This window comes from Somniosus microcephalus, chromosome 24, assembly GCF_052327205.1.
Source record: "Somniosus microcephalus isolate GS21.2 chromosome 24, FLI_Smic_1.0, whole genome shotgun sequence".
Lineage (NCBI taxonomy): Eukaryota > Metazoa > Chordata > Chondrichthyes > Squaliformes > Somniosidae > Somniosus > Somniosus microcephalus.
The window spans coordinates 43,864,520-43,885,393 of NC_141010.1; the positions used below are offsets into that span (position 1 = coordinate 43,864,520).

At 47.8% G+C, this 20,874-nt stretch overlaps 1 protein-coding gene across 1 annotated transcript in view; it reads left to right on the top strand.

The window, feature by feature from the left end:
• tmem98 (transmembrane protein 98) overlaps positions 1-17,870 on the top strand; it is a 67,321-nt gene extending 49,451 nt beyond the window's left edge. The window contains exon 7 of the mRNA XM_085966577.1: positions 6,419-17,870. Coding sequence (XP_085822703.1) covers positions 6,419-6,626 — 208 coding nt within the window. The 3' untranslated portion in view covers positions 6,627-17,870. The remainder of the gene's footprint in view (positions 1-6,418) is intronic.
• Positions 17,871-20,874: the final 3,004 nt, after the last annotated feature.

Below are 20,874 nucleotides of genomic sequence, written 5' to 3' on the forward strand. Positions count from 1 at the left end.
TGTGTGTGGGGTGAGTGTGTGAGTGTGTGTGTGTGGGGTGAGTGTGTGTGGGGTGAGTGCGTGGGGTGAGTGTGTGTGGGGTGAGTGTGTGAGTGTGTGTGTGTGTGGGGTGAGTGTGTGTGGGGTGAGTGTGTGAGTGTATGTGGGGTGAGTGTGTGAGTGTGTGTGTGTGGGGGGTGAGTGTGTGAGTGTGTGGTCTGTGAGTGTGTGTGTGGGGGGTGAGTGTGTGTGGGGTGAGTGTGTGAGTGTGTGGGGTGTGTGTGTGAGTGTGTGTGTGTGGGGTGTGTGTGGGGTGTGTGGGGTGTGTGTGTGTGGGGGGTGAGTGTGTGAGTGTGTGTGTGTGGGGGGTGAGTGTGTGAGTGTGTGTGTGTGAGTGTGTGTGTGTGTGTGAGTGTGTGTGTGTGGGGGGTGAGTGTGTGAGTGTGTGTGTGTGTGGGGTGTGTGTGTGTGGGGTGTGTGGGGTGTGTGTGTGTGGGGTGTGTGGGGGGTGTGTGGGGTGTGTGTGTGTGGGGTGTGTGTGTGTGGGGTGTGTGGGGTGTGTGTGTGTGGGGTGTGTGGGGTGTGTGTGTGTGGGGTGTGTGTGAGTGTGAGTGTGTGTGTGTGTGTGTGTGTGAGTGTGAGTGTGTGTGTGTGTGAGTGTGTGTGTGGTGTGTGTGTGTGTGTGTGTAGTGTGTGTGTGGTGTGTGAGTGTGTGTGTGTGGGGTGTGTGAGTGTGTGAGTGTGTGTGTGTGTGGGGTGAGTGTGTGAGTGTGTGAGTGTGTGGTGTGTGTGTGTGTGAGTGTGTGTGTGGTGTGTGTGTGTGTGTGTGGTGTGTGTGAGTGTGTGTGTGGTGTGTGAGTGTGTGTGTGTGTGAGTGTGTGAGTGTGTGTGTGTGTGGGGTGAGTGTGTGTGTGTGTGAGTGTGTGTGGTGTGTGAGTGTGTGTGTGGTGTGTGTGTGTGTGTGTGGTGTGTGTGAGTGTGTGTGTGGTGTGTGAGTGTGTGTGTGTGGGGTGTGTGAGTGTGTGAGTGTGTGTGTGTGTGGGGTGAGTGTGTGAGTGTGTGAGTGTGTGGTGTGTGTGTGTGTGTGTGTGGGGTGTGTGTGTGAGTGTGTGTGGGGTGAGTGTGTGAGTGTGTGGTGTGTGTGTGTGTGTGTGTGTGTGGGGTGTGTGTGTGAGTGTGTGTGGGGTGAGTGTGTGAGTGTGTGTGGGGTGAGTGTGTGAGTGTGTGTGTGTGTGTGTGGGGGGTGAGTGTGTGTGGGGTGAGTGTGTGATTGTGTGTGTGTGGGGTGAGTGTGTGAGTGTGTGTGTGTGGGGTGAGTGTGTGTGGGGTGAGTGTGTGAGTGTGTGTGGGGTGAGTGTGTGAGTGTGTGTGTGTGGGGTGTGTGTGTGTGGGGTGAGTGTGTGAGTGTGTGTGTGTGGGGTGAGTGTGTGTGGGGTGAGTGTGTGAGTGTGTGTGTGTGTGTGGGGTGAGTGTGTGTGGGGTGAGTGTGTGAGTGTGTGTGGGGTGAGTGTGTGAGTGTGTGTGTGTGTGGGGTGAGTGTGTGTGTGGGGTGAGGGTGAGTGTGTGAGTGTGTGAGTGTGTGAGTGTGTGGTGTGTGTGTGTGTGTGGGGTGTGAGTGTGTGTGTGTGTGGGGTGAGTGTGTGAGTGTGTGTGGGGTGAGTGTGTGAGTGTGTGAGTGTGTGAGTGTGTGTGTGGGGGGTGAGTGTGTGTGGGGTGAGTGTGTGAGTGTGTGTGGGGTGAGTGTGTGAGTGTGTGTGTGTGGGGGGTGAGTGTGTGTGGGGTGAGTGTGTGAGTGTGTGTGAGTGTGGGGTGTGTGTGTGGGGTGAGTGTGGGGTGTGTGTGTGGGGTGTGTGTGTGAGTGTGTGAGTGTGGGGTGTGTGTGTGGGGTGAGTGTGTGTGTGGGGTGAGTGTGTGTGTGGGGTGAGTGTGTGTGTGAGTGTGTGAGTGTGTGTGTGGGGTGAGTGTGTGTGTGGGGTGAGTGTGTGTGTGGGGTGAGTGTGTGTGTGAGTGTGTGAGTGTGTGTGTGGGGTGAGTGTGTGTGTGGGGTGAGTGTGTGAGTGGGGTGAGTGTGTGAATGTATGCGGCCGACTGCAAGGAGAAATGAGACTATTTGGTTGCCGCCCTTGGTGAAGGAAAAACAGAACTAGTGTTCTGGACATGGAGGCCGAGTGAGGGGCTGATGTGAGGAGGAGAGTGTATAAATTAATCTGATGCAAGTATTTAGCAATGATCCATAAACATTCAGCGGGTTAAAGGTCAGATGGTGGAAAATAATCTGCAGTGCTTAAGAATGGCCTATATGATGTTAAAGTTTCAGGGAGACGTTATAGGAATGAGCCACATACCCACAGGGATTTGGGGTCTGATGGTATGGAAGGAGTGATATACCAAGAGTGCTACAGAGGATGCTGGAGCTCCAGCAGACTGTCATTGAGCGATAAGGAGCTCGATTCTCCGCACAGTGAGCTGCCAAGCAGAGGCCTCAATGGGAGGGAGGGGGAATCAGTGGTTTAACTCCTCCAGGCCTGTTTTACTTATCTCCTGACAGACCACTAAAAGTAGCATTAGCCCAGCCCTTGGTGCACGTCTCACCTGTTTATTTTTTTGGCAGAGGCCTTGAAACAGTTTGCCAGCTCATTTTTTTTGCTCATGGAAGCAGAAATTTAGGAGAAGCAAACAGAAACACTAAATTGGAAAATAAATGATCTGCAGCCCTTAAAGTTTGATTCTACCGCTAGCACGCTGCCAATTGAAAACTATATGCACTTTAAGGCGCCTTTATATTGTGCCGGGGGGGCAAGGGGGACCTGCGATTTCTGTACAAAGTGTTGCTGTTCCTGAGGATAATCTGCTGGAAACCAGAGATTCACAATTCTCAGCAATAATAGTGAGGGAGGCAGGTTCGCACTGTTGCTTGTTAACAGAGACCAAAACCACAACTCCTGATCTCCATCACCACTGGCGCAGTGAAGTTTACAGAACAAATGGGAAACTGTTCAACCTCCGTCGCCTCCAGTCCAGATCCAAGGTCGTCCCATCCTCTGTCGTCGAATTACAGTATGCAGACGACGCTTGCGTCTGCGCTCACTCAGAGGTCGAACTCCAAACCATCGTCAACACCTTCACCGAAGCGTATGAGAGCATGGGCCTTACTCTAAACATCCGTAAGACAAAGGTCCTCTACCAACCTACCCCCGCCACACAGTACTGCCCTCCGATTATCAAAATCCATGACAAGACCTTGGACAACGTGGACCACTTTCCATACCTCGGGAGCCTACTGTCAACAAGGGCAGACGTCGACGACAAAGTACAACACCGCCTTCAGTGTGCCAGTGCAGCCTTCGGTCGCCTGAGGAAGAGAGTGTTTGAAGACCAGGACCTCAAACCCGGCAGTAAGCTCATGGTCTACAGAGCAGCAGTGATACCCGCCCTGCTGTACGCCTCAGAGACATGGACCATGTACAGCAGGCATCTCAAAGCACTGGAGAGGTACCACCAACGCTGCCTCCGCAAGATCCTGCAAATCCATTGGCAGGATAGGTGCACCAACGTCAGTGTTCTTGCTCAGGCCAACATCCCCAGCATCGAAGCTTTGACCACGCTTGATCAGCTCCGATGGATGGGTCACATTGTCCGCATGCCCGATACGAGACTCCCAAAACAAGCGCTCTACTCGGAGCTCCGGCACGGCAAGAGAGCCCCAGGTGGGCAGAGGAAACGCTTCAAGGACACCCTCAAAACCTCCTTGAAAAAGTGTAACATCCCCACCGACACCTGGGAATCCCTGGCCCAAGACCGCACAAAGTGGAGGAGAAGCATCCGGGAAGGCGCCAAACACCTCGAGTCTCTTCGCCGGGAGCAAGCGGAAGCCAAGCGCAGGCAGCGCAAGGAGCGCATGTCAACCCAAGCACCCCACCCACCCGCCCCTTCAACCACTGTCTGCCCCACCTGTGACAGAGACTGTAGGTCCCGCATTGGACTCATCAGTCACCTGAGAACTCATTTTTAATGTGGAAGCAAGTCATCCTTAATTCTGAGGGACTACCTAAGATGAGAAGGTTGAGTTGTGTAACAACACTGTTGCAGCTGACACTCAGATGCCTGCCCATTTCTTTTCCTAATGTAAAAGCCCTTTAAGCAGTTAGGCAGCAGCTAATGATTTCATGCTGCAATTTCCAATAAACCTTACCTTACCACCGGCTGAGTTAAGACACCATCAGAAGTTAGAATGGTGCAAACCTGCTGTACCAATGAGGTGCTTTATGTCTGCTAATGATGTGAATATATGTTAATGATTATAGTGAATATGACATCATGCACTGGTGACTGTAAAGGCACAAAACAGAATCAAAAAAGGAATAAAAACAGAAAGAGGGAAAAATTCGGTTGGTTAGCGTTTCCCATTAGCGCCTCCGGGGGGCGCTAACGGCGAGCTAGGAACTTAGCGCCTGAGTGCGGCGATTTTAGCGCCGCTCACGAAATTGACCAGTCGTTTTGTGGCGGCGCTAAACACTACCACCACAATCTCTTGCGTCCGCAGATCGTGACGTCAGTCGAGCGTGCATCGCCCTGGTAGCGTCCCGGACCTGGGGGTATTGAGTGGCGCCCCTTGCCTTAGCGCCTGCCGCTAGGAACGACAGGTAGAGGGGAACATTTTCAAGTCGGGAAGGGGCAGGGGGAGCGCTATTTAAAGGCGGACGCTTCCTGCCTTTTCTTATCGGCAAACTTTTTGCTTCATGCAGGTTGAGAGGGAGAGAGACGTCTGGAGAGTTTTAACGCTGTCCTAAGGAGTTTTGGCCCTCAGCACCACTTTTGAGGTTCCTAAGCGCCGAGCTCCTTCCCTGGACCTATCCATTAGTGCTTCCAACACAATTGCTTTAGAGGTCTCTCCAGGCCGATATTCAAGGCTGCAATAAGCAGGGAGTGGCTGGCCAGCAAGGTGGCCCCTCCCCTTTAAGAACTGGGTGGTGCCAGTCTGCCTGGCTTCCATGGTAACTGACATCGCCTGAGCTTCGGTAGCGCTCTGAGGTAGCGCCTCGCTCCCCGACGTTAGCGCCTTAAGAGAGGTGTGTAGCACCTGATTTAGCGCTCACATCACCTCCAGGGGGCGATAGAGGCGAATTTTGCAGTCGAAGGCGATAATTAGCACCAGGCGCTAAACTTTGCGCCCGGCTGATATTAACGCCCCAAAATGGGCGATACCGAATTTTTCCCCCAAAATGCTTTGAAACACTTAGCCGGTCAGGCAGCACCAGTGGAGAGAGAAGAACAGTTAATGTTTCAGGTCGATGACCTTTCAACAGAACTGGTTGAAAAGACTGGGGTCGCACACACCCTTGAAGTGAAATTGCTTTGTGCATATATTCATGTCGCTACCGTGCCATAACTTTGGCACAAGGTGAAGCCTCGTATTAAACTATCCCCATTGAAATCTGGCCTAATATCAAAAATATTTTGCCATTGATCGTCTTTAATTTATGCCTTGAATTTATGAATTGACGAATTAAACTATTCGTCAGCAGTTCTGATGCAGGTCATTGACCCGAAACGTTAACTCCGTTTCTCTCTCCACAGATGTTTTTATTTCAGATTTCCAGCATCTGCAGTATTTTGCTTTTGTAGTAGAGTCAAAAAGGAGTCTGAAACCAACATGTTTTCCAGAATTAAAACTGTTCGGCTTGTAAAATTTGAGGATGGCTCCTTTGATGAGTCAGCTAACGAGAGCAGTAAGTACTGGAGCTATACAGACCGGGGGGGAATCCCAGGTTTGACCTTAAATCTTTGCTGAATTGACTGATCTCAGCTGCTGTGACAGAGGTGCTACAATTGGCCTCAGAGCTCCTGGGTTTGGGAAGGGCGAGTCGGACAGGCATCCTGCTCCTGATCGCTAGCCAACGACTCTCTACTGATAGGTGAGCACAGGCTTAGCAATCACGCGCCCCGTGATGGAATAGCCTCCCAATGCAATGTTCACCCCCGCATATGAGAAATGGCCACTTGGACAAGGAGCCTGTGGAACTGAACCTTAGCAAGGAGTCGATGTCTTCAAGAAAGAAGATGGGAAAAAATTGGCAGAAAGAGGAGGATGATAAAAAAAAACGTTCCCTCGGAATACGTGGCCTAATCCAAAGGAAAAATACATACATGGTCCTTAATTTTGGGAAAAAGATATCTAAAATTTAGAGAGCATTAGACTGCAGGAACAACATCAATAATGAACTCCGCTCAAAGGCCCAACATATATCAAGGAGGCTCAGTCACACATTTCCCTTTGCTACCCATAGCCACCATTAATGGTAAACCCAACTTTGGTATAGATACGGAGCAGAGGCTTAAACATAGAACGTATTATCGTTGTAGTCTTCATTTTCATTCATATTTCACTAAAGAGTTTCCTTTCTGATGTGTGACAATATTTCTCTTCCATTTCTTGCAGAACCACTGCCCTCCTGCTCTCTGTCAGCCATCTTGTATTGGTTACCAGGAACGCGTGTCACATGACTGGAAGCCTCGACTGGATTGACCAGTCCCTCTCCTCAGCTGAGGAGCACATGTCAGTGCTGAGGGAGGCGGCTCTGGCGAGTGAATCTGAGAGGAACCTCATGGGGTGTGACAACTTCTGTCAGGAACAGTCTGCTATTTAGCCCCTGGGGCCTGGCTGGTGATGGAACAGGGGAGAGCCTCGACTTTCCCAAGTGGAACAGTTCAGTTTTAACCTACACCTTTTCTATCCACAGCAGTAGCACAGTTTAATCAGTCTGTGAAGTGTGTACCTTAAAATTAATTGAAGACTGGGCACTACTGTTCAAATGATTTTTGGACGCAAAGATCAGATATTAATATCAATCATAGTCCGAAGGTCCACTTGATTGTTCACCTGGTGTTTACAGTAAACACTTAAGAACGTCTTTGATGACGGCATAGTTACGCGTTAACCGTTCACGTGCCTCTGTCTGCTGCTTTTTTTTACAGCACTGTTTATCAGCTCTTTGTTTACAGCAGGTTTCATTGGCCAAGTTTCTCCAGCAAATCCCAGGTTAGATGTTTCCTTAAAATGCTGTGCCTGAAAGTTTGAGTCGAAAACATAAGTCGCTACAAAGAGAAAGTGGCTGTCCTTAGATTTCAACACACGGTGGGTGTGACTGAGATCCATTCTTACCTGCCAGAGAAAGGTTGACTTTAAACAGGATTAATTATTAACTATTTGATTCCCTCCATAATGGTGGAAAGAGAATTGATGTAGCATTTACTTTCCGTCATCAGACGTCTCTAGCTTGCTTCAACGTTTAAGGATTTTAGTGATATTGGAAATTCTTGTAAGCACTATTATTCGTGATGTAAGATGTGTATGGAAAGCTGTTTGTGTTGAGATGGTGCCACCGAATGGCAGCAATGAGCATGATCAAATGAAGGGCCTTTGCTATTTTTAACAAAGGCGTTAATCTGTTTTATTTTAAACAGGTTGGCGGCTTTAAGGTATCAGAGAAAGGAGTTTCATTCGAGCCAATTTGTCACTAATATCACACGGTGGGATTTTAACCCAATTAGGTTATCAGGGTAAATCGTGCAAGGGAAAATCAAGGGCCCTTCAAATTAAGCATGCTCCTCCCATCCGTGCTCCCACTGAGCAAATCTGTTTGCAGCAGGTTTCATTGCCTAAGTTGCTCCAGTAAATCCCAGGTTTGACGTTTCCTTAAATTGCAGCATCTGCATTCCTGGGAAGCAGCACTCCATGCCAGAGCCTTATATTGCACAATTATCCTTATTATGTTGTGAGAAAGAGGCCGGGATGTTTGATCTGAAATTATGGCTATTCAAGGATGTGGCCTTGATTGTACCATTGTCGATTTGTAAGCGGGCTCTGCTTTATTTAAATAGCGAGTGTGGGAGCCATGAGTGTGACAGAGGGGGAGTGTGAAACCTTTTACCTTTTCATTTGAAAAGTCCCAGTGATATAGACCACCGCCTGCACTGTGCAAATACCGGCTGTGGTACTTAAAGCTGTCAGGTTGCTATCTGGGTGAATGCAGGCCTAGTGACTACATCTGATCAGTGTGCATATTCTCATCATTCTCACTGCTGACCTATTGCTACTTGTTGCTATTTGCGAGCCAGGTACAGTGTTCAGAATGGAGCTGATGCCTGCTTCCTGATCCTGTGACATCCCTTCCCGATAGAATCACTCCTGCTCCTCTACGTTTGCCGAGTGAACTCAAGGGGACAGAGTCACCCTTGGGGCTTCAGCATTGGTTCCTGAAATAAGTGGGAATAGCCCTCTCACTGCTGCCAGCTTGAAGACTGCGGCACATCTGCACGGCACTGGCCACTGCACCTGCTCCAAGTGCCAAGGGTTTGACGTCGCATTTGTATCTTTAATCTTTTATTTAAACTACAATTATAGAAGCAATAAATTTGTCATGGCATGGGGCAGCGGTGTCCAAACTGTAGCACGTGCAGCCCCCAAGCCCTGGCAATGTGGCCATCAAAGCTCGGGCAACTCAGCCCTATTTGCACTTCCATTTCTTATTTGTCGGCCTGTTGTTTCAATGTCGTAGGCCAGTGGCTTTGGAAAGAGCTGTTCTTGGCATGGTTGCCTCATTGGCGGATAAATCCTAAATCAGAACACTTACATCTTTTATTTTTAATTCGTTCTCGGGATGTGGGCATCGCTGGCAAGGCCAGCATTTATTGCCCATCCCTAATTGCCTTTGAGAAGGTGGTGGTGAGCCGCCTTCTTGAACCGCTGCAGTCCGTGTGGTGAAGGTGCTCCCACAGTGCTGTTATGGAGGGTGTTCCAGGATTTTGACCCAGCGACGATGAAGGAATGGCTGATTATATTTCCAAGTCAGGATGGTGTGTGACTTGGAGGGGAACTTGGAGGTGCTGGTGTTCCCATGTGCCTGCTGCCCTTGTGTTTCTAGGTGGTGGAGGTGCTGTTGAAGAAGCCTGGGCAAATTGCTGCAGTGCATCCTGTCGATGATACACACTGCAGCCACGGTACGCCAGTGGTGGAGGGAGTGGATGTTTAAGCCAGTGGATAGGGTGCCGATCAAGCAGACTACATTGTCCTGGATAGTGTCGAGCTTTTTGAGTGTTTGTATCAGTAAGCTGAAGCATAAGCAAATTAAATGGGGGGCAGAGATTAAACTTTATATACGGTCCTCGCTCACAAAGGCAAAAAGCCTGGGCATCCTTGGCACAGGGGAGCCGGTTAAGTCCTCTACCAGAATGACAGTGCCCCTTAGGAACACACGATGGTGAACATTCCTGAACAGAAGTTTAAAGGATAAGCAAGAATACTGGAAATGCACTGCAGGTCAATCAGCATCTGAAAAAGGAAGAGGATTTACCAGTTCAGATACAGCATTATCTTTCTCTTTCAGATGCTGATTGACTTGCTCTGCATTACTTCTATTGATCCCAGTACTGAACAGGACAGAGTGTATTGTCATAGGCCCTTGTCAGAGAGCCGGACTGCTCTTTCATGGTTCTTGCGCCATACAATGTCCCTAATAGTCACAATATTGTAAAGTCTAAATGTGAGTTAAAGTAGAACATTTTGGTAGCGTAGTGGCTATGTTACTGGACTAGTAATCTTAGAGATTTGGATGCTGGTACCCGTGAGTTCAAATCCCACAATGGTAATTTGAAAATTTAAATTTGGTTTAAAAAATGTATTTTTAAAATCTAGCAATAAAAAAGCTGCTATTAGTAAAAGTGACCATGAAGCTGTCAGATTATTGTAAAAACACTAATGTCCTTTAGGGGAGGAAGCCTGCTGTTCTTACCCAGTCTGGCCTGTGTGTGTCTCCAGTCCCACACCTATATGATTGACTCTTAACTGCCCTCTGAAGCAGCCTAGCAAGTCACTCAGTTGTATCAACATCGCTACCAGTGGTTCAAAAAGGTGGTCCATCACCATCTTTTTTTAAATTTGTTTATGGGATCTGGAAGAAGGATGTTCTTGCCATGGAGGGAGTGCAGCGAGGATTCACCAGACTGATACCTGGGATGGCAGGAATGATGTATGAGGAGAGATTGGGTCGATTGGGCTTATACTCGCTAGAGTTTAGAAGAATGAGAGGGGATCTCATTGAAACTTATAAAATTCTAACAGGACTAGACAGACTAGATGCAGGAAGGATGTTCCTGATGGCGGGGGAGTCCAGAACCAGGGGTCACAGTCTAAGGATAAGGGGTAAGCCATTTAGGACAGAGATGAGGAGGAATTTCTTCACCCAGAGAGTGGTGAACCTGTGGAATTCTCTGCCACAGAAGGCAGTTGAGGCCAATTCATTAAATATATTCAAGAAGGAGTTAGATATATTTCTTAAGGCTAAAAAGATCAAGGGATATGGGGAGAAAGCAGGGACAAGGTACTGAATTTGGATGATCAGCCATGATCATGCTCGAGGGGCCGAATGGCCTACTCCTGCTCCTATCTTCTATGTTTCTATGTGGGCGTTGCTGGCAAGGCCAGTATTTATTGCTCATTATTGCTTAGGGCAACTAGGGATGGGCAATAAATGCCAGCCTGTGACAACTCAATTCCTAAGAATGAATAATTAAAAAAAATCAAATGCAGAATTCTCTGAGCATATGTCAGCGTGTATTGTAGTACAGTGAATCTAGTCTAATTCTGAAAGGAATCGGGTATCAACTGGGGCAATAGGAGATACCTGGCAAGTGGAATTAGGACGTCAGCACATGGTGTGTATGTACAGAGTTTAAGCAATCACAGGGAAACACATCTTGTTATAAAAACAGAAAATGCTGGAAATATTCAGCAGGTCAGGCTGCATCTGTGGAGAGAGAAACAGAGTTAACGTTTCAGGTCGATGACCCTTCGTCAGAACTGGATAAAGCTAGAGATGGAACAGGTTTTTAAGCAAGTGTAGGGGCAGGGAAAGAGGGGAGGGGAGGAAAGAACAAAAGGGAAGGTCTGTGATAGGATGGAAGGCAGGAGAGATTAAGAGACATTAAGAGATGGTGCAAGGCAAAAGGAGATGGTAACGGGACAAGTTAAGAAACAAAAGATGGCTCTAGATGAAGTGTAAATGGCGATGGCAGAATGAAAGACAGCTGCCATGTGAGAGAGAAAATAAATAAATAAATAAATGGGGAAAAAAAGATGGGGGCAGAGGAATTGATCTGAAATTGTTGAACTCTATGTTGAGTCCAGAAAGCTGTAAAGTGCCTAATCGAAAGATGAGGTGCTGTTCCTCGAGCTTCCGTTGAGCTTCATTGGAACAGTGTCGGAGGCCGAGGACGGAGAGGTCAGAGTGGGAGTGGAGCGGTGAATTAAAGTGGCAGGTGACCAGAAGCTCGGGGTCACGCTTGCGGGCTGAACGGAGGTGTTCCGCAAAGCAGTCACCCAATCTGCATTTGGTCTCCCCAATGTAGAGGAGACCACATCGTGAGCAGCGAATACAGTATACTAGATTGCAAGAAGTACAAGTAAATCGCTGTTTCACCTGGAAGGGGTGTTTGGGGCCCTGGACAGTGGGAAGGGAGGAGGTAAAAGGACATGTGTTGCATCTCCTCCGCTTGCACGGGAAGGTGCCAGGTGAAGCAGAAGGGCTGTTAGGGGTGATAGAGGAGTGGACCAGGGTGTCACGGAGGGAGCGGTCCATTTGGAATGCTGAAAGGGGAGGTGAAGGGAAGATGTGTTTGGTGGTGGGGTCACGCTGGAGGTGACGAAAATGTCAGAGGATGATCAGTTGAATGTGGAGGCTGGTGGGGCGAAAGGTGAGAACAAGGGGAACCCTATCGTGGTTCTGGGAGGGAGGGGAAGGGGTGAGTTATCTTGTTAGTTAGTCTGTACTGATGTCTCTTTAGTGTTCTATTCTGACAATGTGTTAAACCTCTGCTTTGCTGTAGTGAGGCTGGTTTAAGTCCGATGCTTGCAGCAGATGTATTCAAACAGACAGTGTTCAGAATTTTACATTCTCAATAACATATACAGTTTCTTTATTGCACTAGTATTAGTAAATTTAGTGAAATTTCTATAAATGTAATAGCTCTGATCGCAAAACAAGGCACTCCGAACAATATCCAATCGTTTTGCAATTTTCTAAGGTTTTTTGAACCGTTAAAGCACCCATTGCCTTATGCTGTGCATGAAATTCATGTTTAATCAGCAGGGTGAGGATTAAGTGGACTCCTTTTCTGTGCACACTGACAGCATTTAACTTAAAGGGACATAACATCTTTTAAGCTCATGCCAGGAAGTGGTTTTCATGCACAGCATATACCCTGCTGCATTTGGAGTCATATTTTTCCTATGAAATGGGACAGTCCCAGGAAAAGCAGGAGTGTTTGGGGTTAAAGGGTGTGGAGCGACGTGACAATCGGCTGGGCTTTGTGGATCAGCTCAACTTCCAGATTAAGTCTTGTGGCAAGGAACTCTGGGAGAAGATTCAGTGAGGCACTATTGGCAACGGGCTTTAGATGACTACACACGTTAAATACTTTCTAATCATTAAATACAATAATGTCCAATTCAATTAAAATTCTAGACAATATAATACACAAATAAAACTTCTACTGGTGGCAGTCACCACAAACAAGGGCGAGAAGGAGACTAATAATTTATTAAAACTCAAAATCGAGGAAAGCAACCTGTATGAAATACATATCAAGTTGCACTCATTTTTATACTCCAGCCTGTTTTTGCCTCTTTCCAGATTCTCCAGTGTTTTTTCCTAAGCATGTTGGCAACCCTCTTGTGTTGCTTTCAGTTTTGAGCTCGGAGAGTTTATTTTGTCTTCTGTCCTTTGTCCCCTCCTCATTCCTCCCACACTCTGCTCAGGGTTCTGTGATACAGTGGCTGACCTAGGTACCTAGATACAGGTTTAACACCTAAATCTTGATTGCATTGTGTGAATATCAGTGAATGAATGCTTAATGCATTCTTGTAAAATTCCTTGGCCCACTACTTCACCTGAGGTGTTAACCCATTTTATTTTAAACTGGTCAATGTCTCCGTTAAATAGAAAGCAAAGGAATTTCATACCAATGCGTTTATTTTTGCTGAATTAATATTCACACAGCATAATTTTAGCATCTTAATGTTCCATTCAACAGTGAAGAACAACACAATATTAAATACCCAAATGTTTCACTCCATAGCATCAGCTCCTGTAAAAATATCAAATCCTCCATGGTCTTGCCCCTCCCCGTCTCTGTAACCTCCTCCAGCCCGACAGCCCTCTGAGAACGCTACGTTCCTCCAACTCTGGCCTCTTGTGCATCCCCCACTTCTTTCACCCCACCATTGGCCCTAAACTGTGGAATACCCTCCCCAAAACGCTTCGCCTCTCCACCTCTCCTCCTTTAAGACGTTCCTTAAAACCTACCTCTTTGACCAAGCTTTTGGTCACCTGTCCTCCTAATGTCTCCTTCTTTGGCTCAGTGTCAACATTTGTCTGATTACACTCCTGTGAAGCGCCTTGGGACGTTTTACTACGTTAAAGGCGCTATATAAATGCAGGTTGTTGTTGTTTACAACAGAGTCAACTTTCCTGCTGTATGGGAGGGGAATGTCCATGGGTCTCAAGTCCATTTGCTATGGACGAGCATTCAGGTGGTCTGCTGTTCACATCCTCGGAAGGCAGATTTGAAGGCTGCAGTTTTCATGTCAAGCAGGCAACAGCTTTAAGTGTAGGAGTAACTGCATTCTAAAGTTATTGGGCTGTTACATTTATGTCGGGAATTGCTAGCACTTTGACGTGTGTACTACTAATCAGAAGGCAGCGCTACCAGAGAGGTTACTATACCTCTCACCACTGAGCTACTAAGAACCAGGCTGATGCGTCGCTTTCCAAGGATGATACCAGAACTATGTGGGTACAACTATCAGGGAAGGCTGAACAGGTTGGGGCTATTTTCTCCAGAAAAGGGTAGGCTAAGGGGTGCCCAGATAGAGGTCTTTAAGATGCTGAAAGGGTTTGATAGGGTAGACATAGAGAAAATGGGGTAGAATTTCCACTTTGGGCGCAATCGGAAATCCCAGCGCAAATTGCGCTCAAAATGGAGCGAATTTTGAGAAGTAATTTTAAGGTTCAAGATTCCGCTCAAACTAATTTGCATAATCACATGTATAATCAGCCCTGAGCCAGTGCAATCAGGCAGCATTCTGGAACGTTATTTTTTTGGCATTAAAAAATATTCCTTGATATATTTAAGAGTGGTAAGAACATATGAAATAGGAGCAGGAGTCGGCCTATCGGCCCCTCGAGCCTGCTCCGCCATTCAATAAGATCATGGCTCATCCGATCTTGGCCTCAACTCCACTGGTTCAGTTTTATTAATATTGTTGAAAATGGGTTTATCACGTTTTAATCAGTGTCTAGTCCATCACCTGTGAGTAACCCGATTATAAATAACGAAAAATGACTTTAAAAAACTATACAGAACCATTTACTAGTTACATTGGTGCACAGTAGTCAGTTTCTTAGCAAATTAAATATTTTTTAACATTTAAAAGCTTTTAAAAAGGTGCCTATTAGTGCCCCTGCACCTAAAAAAAAAGCTTAATTTTAAGAGCCTCCTCGAAAGGCCGCAAACGGCTGCAATTCGTGGAAACTGGGGACCTGGCCAATTTTGTGGGTGGGGCTGGCTTCCAGCGAGATGTTTTTTAAACCAATGCAAAAGATCGCGGAAACTCGATTTGCACTGAATGAAATTTGCGCTTGAAATTCCGTGATCTTTTACACTGGTTTGGTCGATTTTGGGCGGATTGGGCTGGAAATACGGACGCAAACTAACGGAATCTCTACTTCAATGTTTCCACTTGTGGAGAGTCCAAAACTAGGGGCCATAAATATAAGATAGTCACCAATATATCCAATAGGGAATTCAGGAGTAACTTTTTCATCCAGAGAGTGGTTAGAATGTGGAACTCACTACCGCAGGGAGTAGTTGAGGTGAATAGCAGAGATACATTTAAGGGGGAAGCTGGATAAGTACATGAGGAAGAAAAGCTATGTTGATAGGTTTAGATGAAGTGGGGTGGGAGGAGGCTCATGTGGAGCATAAACACCACTATGGACCTGAAACGTTAACTCTAGTTTCTCTCTCTACAGGTGCTGCCTGACCTGCTGAGTATTTCCAGCGCTTTCTGTATTTATTCCACTATGGACTAGTTGGGCCGAATGGCCTGTTTCTGTGCTGTAAATTCTACATTGCTTTAAAAAAGAATTCCTACCTCCGCAATGGACCACATTCTTTCCTCTTCTTCTCCACCCCAAGGCAATATCAGACATGTAGCAAACAAAATCTAGCACAGGGATATTTTGTCCAGCTGTACTTTTAGAGGGTGATTCAGCTGCTAAGTAAGCCAAGGTAGCCCTGTTCATGCCTGTTAAGCTTCACTCCATCCTCAAGCCTTCATTACCTCCAGAATCAATGACTCAACACTCTCTTCGCTGGCTCCACAAATTCCAACATGGAAAAGTCTACCTCATGTCTTCTGTCCCACTTGCCCATCACCCCTGTCCTCTCTGAACTCCATGGTCTTGCCCCTCTCATTTCTGCAATCTCTTCCAGCCCTATACCCACCCCCAACACTCTATTCCGCCATCTGTGACCCTTTTGTGTATCCTCCCTCCCATTGGCAGCAGAGCCTTCAGCCACCAGGCTCCAACTCTGTGGAATTGCCTCCCCAAACCTCTCCACCTTTCCACCTCCCACTCCCCTAAAAAAAAAACCTCCTCAAAACCCCCCCATCTCTTCGCCTAAGCCTTTGGTCATCCTTCATAATCTCTCCCTTCTCGGCGTGGCCTCTGTTTTTCTCACACCTGTGTTCTTTACATTAAAGATGCTATGTAAGTGTGAGCCGTTGTTGATTCTAAAGCATATGACATACAATGTCAGCAAGGTAATTATCTCCGTAAATTGCTCTGTAAATGGGGGTCCATGTTCTTGCACCTAATTTCTCTGGACTCGGGTAAGTGGGATAAATCTCGAGGGAAGCACTCCCAGGCCAGGCCAATGGGAACTAAACTTATGTGGATTTCTCAGCGGTTTGCTTTGGAGCCTTGATAAGATGCTCATGTGTTTTCTGCATGTGTCAGACACATAAACAAAATGTACAATAAATGACCAACATGTGAACCAGTGTAAGATTCTGAATTTAAAAAAAATAAAGGGTGGGGTGAATACAGTATATTTAGTGCATTGACCATTATGTTATCTGGGTTCAGAGTTCACACTACCATTCATCACTGATATATAGATTCCTAAAGGCTACTCCTCCTCTTCTTAGGCAGTCCCTCGGAACCGAGGATGACTTGCTTCCACACTAAAAATGAGTTCTCAGGTGACTGATGAGTCCAATGCGGGACCTACAGTCTCTGTCACAGGTGGGGCAGATGGTGGTTGAAGGGGTGGGTAGGTGGGGTGCTTGGGTTGACGTGCGCTCCTTCCGCTGTTTGCGCTTGGCTTCTGCTTGCTCCCGGCGAAGAGACTCGAGGTGTTCGGCGCCTTCCCGGATGCTTCTCCTCCATTTTGTGCGGTCTTGGGCCAGGGATTCCCAGGTGTCGGTGGGGATGTTGCACTTTTTCAAGGAGACTTTGGGGTGTCCTTGAAGCGTTTCCTCTGCCCACCTGGGGCTCTCTTGCCGTGCCAGAGCTCTGAGTAGAGCACTTGCTTTGGGAGTCTCGTATCGGGCATGCGGACAATTTGGCCTGTCTATCGGAGCTGATCGAGCGTGGAAAATTAACAGTAGTACAACATATTCTGACTGCTGGATGCTGTTCAAGCATTTCGTAGAATGGAATGATTACAGGCCGAAAGATCAGTAAATGTTTTAGTCACAGTTTCTGAGGGAATAAATTTAGTTTCCAATATTGCTCGACACCATAAAAAGCATTACAATAAAGAAATGATCATTGAATGAGGAAATAAAATCACTGTCTGATCTCATTTTCAAAATTCTTAAGGGAAGCTAACTTGACAGTTACTGGGCCTCCTGGCCCTTTACACTCCGTCTTGAGCAATGAGAGTCATTGCTTTGCCTGGCTCTACAGGCTGCGAAAGTCCCTCGTACAATAATTATTAAAGAACTTATGATGCAGGCTTCATCTTTGATCTATTCTATATTTAAAGGACTTGTGGCAAGGTTAGAAATGTGAAAATTCTTTGAAATATTGTTTGATGTTGTCGTCAAACAAATGTTTGTAACCCAAGTCTCATGATGTGGACAGCCTCGGAGGTCTTACTTTCCATGACGGCCAGAAACAAACCTCCAGACGCTAAGATCTGGAGATCCCACCATTTTAAAGACCTCAGAGATCCCACCATTTTAAAGACCTCAGAGATCCCACCATTTTAAAGACATCAGAGGTCCCACCATTTTAAAGACCTCAGAGGTCCCACCATTTTAAAGACCTCAGAGGTCCCACCATTTTAAAGACCTCAGAGGTCCCACCATTTTAAAGACCTCAGAGGTCCCACCATTTTAAAGACCTCAGAGATCCCACCATTTTAAAGACCTCAGAGGTCCCACCATTTTAAAGACCTCAGAGATCCCACCATTTTAAAGACCTCAGAGGTCCCACCATTTTAAAGACCTCAGAGGTCCCACCATTTTAAAGACCACAGCACTGTGGCTGTTCAAGGTCAAGATCTCCACGTGGGAACAAGAAGAAGGAAACCAAGCTTCAAACTTTTGAACTTTAGTACCCTTAACAGATGTTCTCAAAGCCTGGGGTGACTGTGAATTTCCACCCCTGTTCATGGTATATATAACTTAGAACACTGCATTTATTTTGTACTTTAATATATTAAACGTGTTGCTTTTTTGTTCAAAGTTGCTTTGTATTACTGATTGTGCCTTATAACAAACTCGGTTCGAACAGGTTAATAAAATAAGTTGTAGGACCAGATCCCGTGTGAGAGGGTTTCTCTGTGGAATATTTTTTGCCTTAGCCAAAATCTGAGTGGTAAAGCAAAGATGTGTAGCAAGAAATCAAATAGGCTTTTCTCTAGAAGCGAGTAAACTTAACACACAAAATGGTATTATTCCACACCCTAATTTTGCTCCCCATCTCTCCTGAGGTGATGATTTTTTCAGGGTACAATTGTAGACTAGTACAGCTCTCTGGTACTTACTCAGTTTATGGTGCCATTCCTTCATGTACAAGATGGTTGTGCTGGTTGAAGGTCAGTCATCACAGCCCCAGGACATCGCTGCAGGAGTTCCTCAAGGCAGTGTCCTAGGCCCAACCGTCTTCAGCTGCTTCATCAAAGACCTTCCCTCCAACATAAAGGTCAGAAATGGGGATGTTCGCTGATGACTGCACAGTGTTCAGTGCCATTCACAACACCTCAGATAATGAAGCAGTCCATGTCCGCATGCAACAAGACCTGGAGGATGTTCAGGCTTGGGCTGATAAGTGGCAGGTATCATTTGCGCCACAGAAGTGCCAGGCAATGACTATCTCCAACAAGCGAGAGTCTAAACACCGCCCCTTGACATTCAATGGCATTACCATCGTCAAATCCCCCACCATCAACATCCTGAGGGTCACCATTGACCAGAAACTTAACTGGACCAGCCACATAAATACTGTGGCAACAAGAGCAGGTCAGAGGTTAGGTATTCTGTGGTGAGTGTCTCAACTCCTGACTCCCCAAAGCCTTTCCACCATCTATAAGGCACAAGTAAGGAGTGTGATGGAATACTCTCCACTTGCCTGGATGAGTGCAGCTCCAACAACATTCAAGAAGCTCGACACCATCCAGGACAAAGCACCCCCTCTACCACCTTAAACATTCACTCTCTCCACCACCGGTGTACCGTGGCTGCAGTGTGTACCATCTACAAGATGCACTGCAGCAACTCGCCAAGGCTTCTTCGGTAGCACCTCCCAAACCCGCGACCTCTTCTACCTAGAAGGACAAGGGCAGCAGGAGCATGGGAACACCACCACCTCCAAGTTCCCCTCCCAAGTCACACATCATCCTGGCTTTCATCCTGGCTTAGAGGTATATCGCCGATCCTTCATCATCGCTGGGTCAAAATCCTGGAACTCCCTCCCTAACACCACTGTGGGAGTACCTTCACCACACAGTCTGCAGCGGGTCAAGAAGGTGGCTCACCACCACCTTCTCAAGGGCAATTAGGGATGGGCCAGCGATGCCCACATCCCATAAAAACTAATTAAAAAAAAAAGCCCAGACAGTCCGTGTTGACAGGTGTTCAACTTTAGGCTGTGGGGGGCATCACACCTTAGGACGATCTTTGCAGAAAAGGGTCACTGGCTGACCTCACCTCTTCCTTAGTCCAAGGGCATAGAGACCAATTTTAACATCCTGCATTAGCTGAGATCTGCTAACTCAGCACAGACCTGCTTGTGTGTATACCCGAGTGGCACAATGCATTGCCCATAAAGCTCTCAGGGAGGCTTGCCCCACATTTCATTTTGACATCTACTTAATATATTTTATGGCAAACTGTGCATTCAGACCAAGTGGACACACTGCACAGAAATAATGTTGCCCAGTTCCGATGTCACACCTGGGCTTGGCTTTATCATTTTGAAGATGGATTCTAGTAATTCTGGCATTGCCCTCGTGGAGCTCAGATTATGTAACATGGAACACTGACCCCCTTATCCTTTGGCTGCATTTACGGCTATTTGATGTTCTTGGTTGAACAATGTAGTGGACAGTCATCGACGAACCTTTTTTTTGTAATTTTCTCTCTGTCACCCTCTCCCCATCATGTTACCAGGACAATCTGTTCTGCATCTGCTTTTGATGATGCTTGGCCCCACCCTTCTTCTTGAATCATTTCCTTCTTGATCCCTCCCACCAAGAGGAGGGGAGGGAGGTGAGAGGGGTGGGGGGGGAGAGGGGTGGGGGGGGAGAGGGGTGGGGGGGGGAGAGGGGTGGGGGGGGGAGAGGGGTGGGGGGGGAGAGGGGTGGGGGGGGAGAGGGGTGGGGGGGGAGAGGGGTGGGGGGGGAGAGGGGTGGGGGGGAGAGGGGTGGGGGGGGAGAGGGGTGGGGGGGGAGAGGGGTGGGGGGGAGAGGGGTGGGGGGGGTGGGGGGGGAGAGGGGTGGGGGGGTGGGGGGGGAGAGGGGTGGGGGGAGAGGGGTGGGGGGGGAGGGGTGGGGAGGGAGGGGTGGGGGGGGAGGGGTGGGGGGGAGAGGGGTGGGGGGGTAGAGGGGTGGGGGGGGAGAGGGGTGGGGAGGGAGAGGGGTGGGGAGGGGTGGGGGGGGAGAGGGGTGGGGAGGGGTGGGGGGGGAGAGGGGTGGGGAGGGAGAGGGGGGGTGGGGGGGGAGAGGGAGGGAGGGGGGAGAGGGGAGAGGAGGAGGGAAGGGAGGAGGAGGGAAGGGAGGAGGAGGGAGGGGGAGGAGGGAGGAGGAGGGAGGGTGGATCAGCAATCCTGGGGGAGATGTAGATTTGCTTGGGGGGGCCGGGAGATAGCACTCCTGCCCCTCTTGGCCCACAAGCAGTGCTGGAAAGGCACTTACCTCATTGACTCAGTATCCCTCCCCTCCCTTTAGCTGCCGGGTTTCCCTCAGGATTTCAAGTATTTCAAAGCCAATTAATTATTTTTGAAGTGTAGTCACTGTTGTTATCCAGGTCAATGTCACAGCCAATTTGTGCACAGCAAGGTCCCACGAACAGCAACGCGAAAAATGATTTTAGTGAAATTGGTTGAAAGGCAAATATTTTCCAGGACATCAGAAGAACTGCCCTTCTCTTCTCCGATTGGTGCCATGGGATCTTTTACAACCTGAGCAGGCAGGCGGGGCCTCGGTTTAACGTCTCAACCGAAATACGGCACCTCCGACAATGCAGCACTCCTTCGGTGCTGCACTGGAGTATCAGCTTGGATTATGTCCTCAGCTCTCATGCAGTGGGACTTGAACCCATGACCT